At 60.2% G+C, this 1,607-nt stretch overlaps 1 protein-coding gene across 1 annotated transcript, besides 3 other annotated features; it reads right to left on the reverse strand.

The window, feature by feature from the left end:
• The first annotated feature begins 128 nt into the window (after window positions 1–128).
• Window positions 129–166: a microsatellite.
• A 148-nt stretch (window positions 167–314) lies between these two features.
• Window positions 315–680, reverse strand: Tco025E_10282 (Acyl-CoA-binding protein-like protein 3; the record flags this gene model as incomplete). The annotated part of the gene is made up of 1 exon (XM_029377061.1): window positions 315–680. The coding sequence occupies one exon, from the start codon at window positions 678–680 to the stop codon at window positions 315–317; it is 366 nt and encodes a 121-aa protein (XP_029222846.1).
• A 266-nt stretch (window positions 681–946) lies between these two features.
• Window positions 947–1,006: a sequence feature (A-rich).
• A 401-nt stretch (window positions 1,007–1,407) lies between these two features.
• Window positions 1,408–1,442: a microsatellite.
• Window positions 1,443–1,607: the final 165 nt, after the last annotated feature.

Genomic DNA, 1,607 nt, shown 5'->3' on the forward strand with positions numbered 1-1,607 from the left:
GGCGGTGCTGCGCCACGACGCCTGCTTGTGCGGTTTGGTCCCACCCACGGCACCGCGGCATCGCCCGTGCAGGACGGCGCCAACGGCAGAACGAATACGTGGGCGTCTTACTTCGCTATCCTTCATTACTGTCCCTCTCTCTCTCTCTCGCTGCCTCTCGTCTGTCCTTCAGTTTTTTCTTCTTTTTTTTTTCACCTCTCCCCTCCCCTCTTTGCTCTTTTTATTTGTTTTTCACTTCAGTTCTTTTTTCTTCCCCCTTTTCGCTTCCTCGCTGCTCCCTTTTTTTTCCCTGTTCCCCCGTGCCGCCCTCTGCGCTACTGCGGCGGGCTCCACGGCTGGCCCGACTCCGTCGTCACCTCCACCAGCCGCGCGACGTACTTTCGCATCGCCTCCTCCTTCGGCATGTCCGCGAGGGCGTGGCGGGCGTCCCACTTCGCGCGGGCCTCGAACTGCACCGACCACGGCTGCGACCCCGTCACCGGCCCCTCCGTCGCCTGCTTGAAGAGCGCGTAGAACTCCAACCGCACGGCGTTGGAGAGCTGCACGGGGCCGTCCTTCGGCAGCGAACGCACGTACGCCACGGCGGCGTCGAACTGGGCCTGCGTCATCGTCGCCGCCCCGCACGTGTGTTTTTGGCTGGTTGCTTCCTTTCGCTGGCCTCGCCGCCCGCGCGCAAGCATGTGTGCATGCGAAAGAGAGGAGGAAAGAGAGGCGCGTGGGTGCACGCACGCAGGCGTCCAAACGAACAGAATAAAGAAAAAAAACTGAACTGCCAAGTTTCGCCCACTGCGTGGCCTGCGCCTGCGCTGCGGGGTCTCGTGCGTGCGCGCTGGCTGCCGCAGTTGTGGTGCCGCGGCACGGAGCAAAGGCGCGAGGATCCACCGCACAGTAAAGAAAGTAAAAGGAACAAAGAAAAAACGAGCGAGCAGCCAAGCCAGAAAGCAGCAATAAAACAAAAACAAACAGAAAACAATAATAATAACAACAGCAATAAATAATAAATAAATCACGAGGCTGCAAATACGTCAACACCGTGGCGTCTCACTTGGCTCTCCCGGTGAGAGCCGTCCGGCTCCAGCCGCGCGTGCGGCAGAACACGTGGGCGCCTGCCGCAGCCGGCGCCGATCGCCGGGAGGGAGCGCCTCTCCCCCGGGGGCCCGCAGCGCAGCGCCTCCCCCTCGGCGCACACGCGTGCATATTAACTGCGGCGTAGGGAGGGGAGAGGGAAAGGACAACTTGCAAGAGTCCACCTTCTGTAAAATAATAATAATGTGCCTGTGCGTGTTCCCACCGCCTCCTCTGCCCGCGCCCCGGTGAAGAAGAGGAAGAGGGGAAGAAGGCGGTGCAGCAGGGAAGAGGCAATAAGGAGACGCCGGGGCACCCGCACCCACGCACCCGCTCGCACAGACGGACAGAAACACAGACAAAGGCACACACACAGAAAGAAAGAGAAAAAAAAAAGGCGGTAGGGGTTTATAAATATGTGCCTACACGTACGTGTGCTTGCCGCACACACGTCCTCCTCCGCGCAAAGGCAGGAAGACGCATAAATGAGCCCCACACCCCGAACGCCCCTCCTCCACCCCCCAGCACGCACATACACGCAC

The sequence above is a fragment of the Trypanosoma conorhini genome (genome assembly GCF_003719485.1).
Source record: "Trypanosoma conorhini strain 025E chromosome Unknown Tco_14.4_contig_01585, whole genome shotgun sequence".
NCBI classification, from domain to species: domain Eukaryota; phylum Euglenozoa; class Kinetoplastea; order Trypanosomatida; family Trypanosomatidae; genus Trypanosoma; species Trypanosoma conorhini.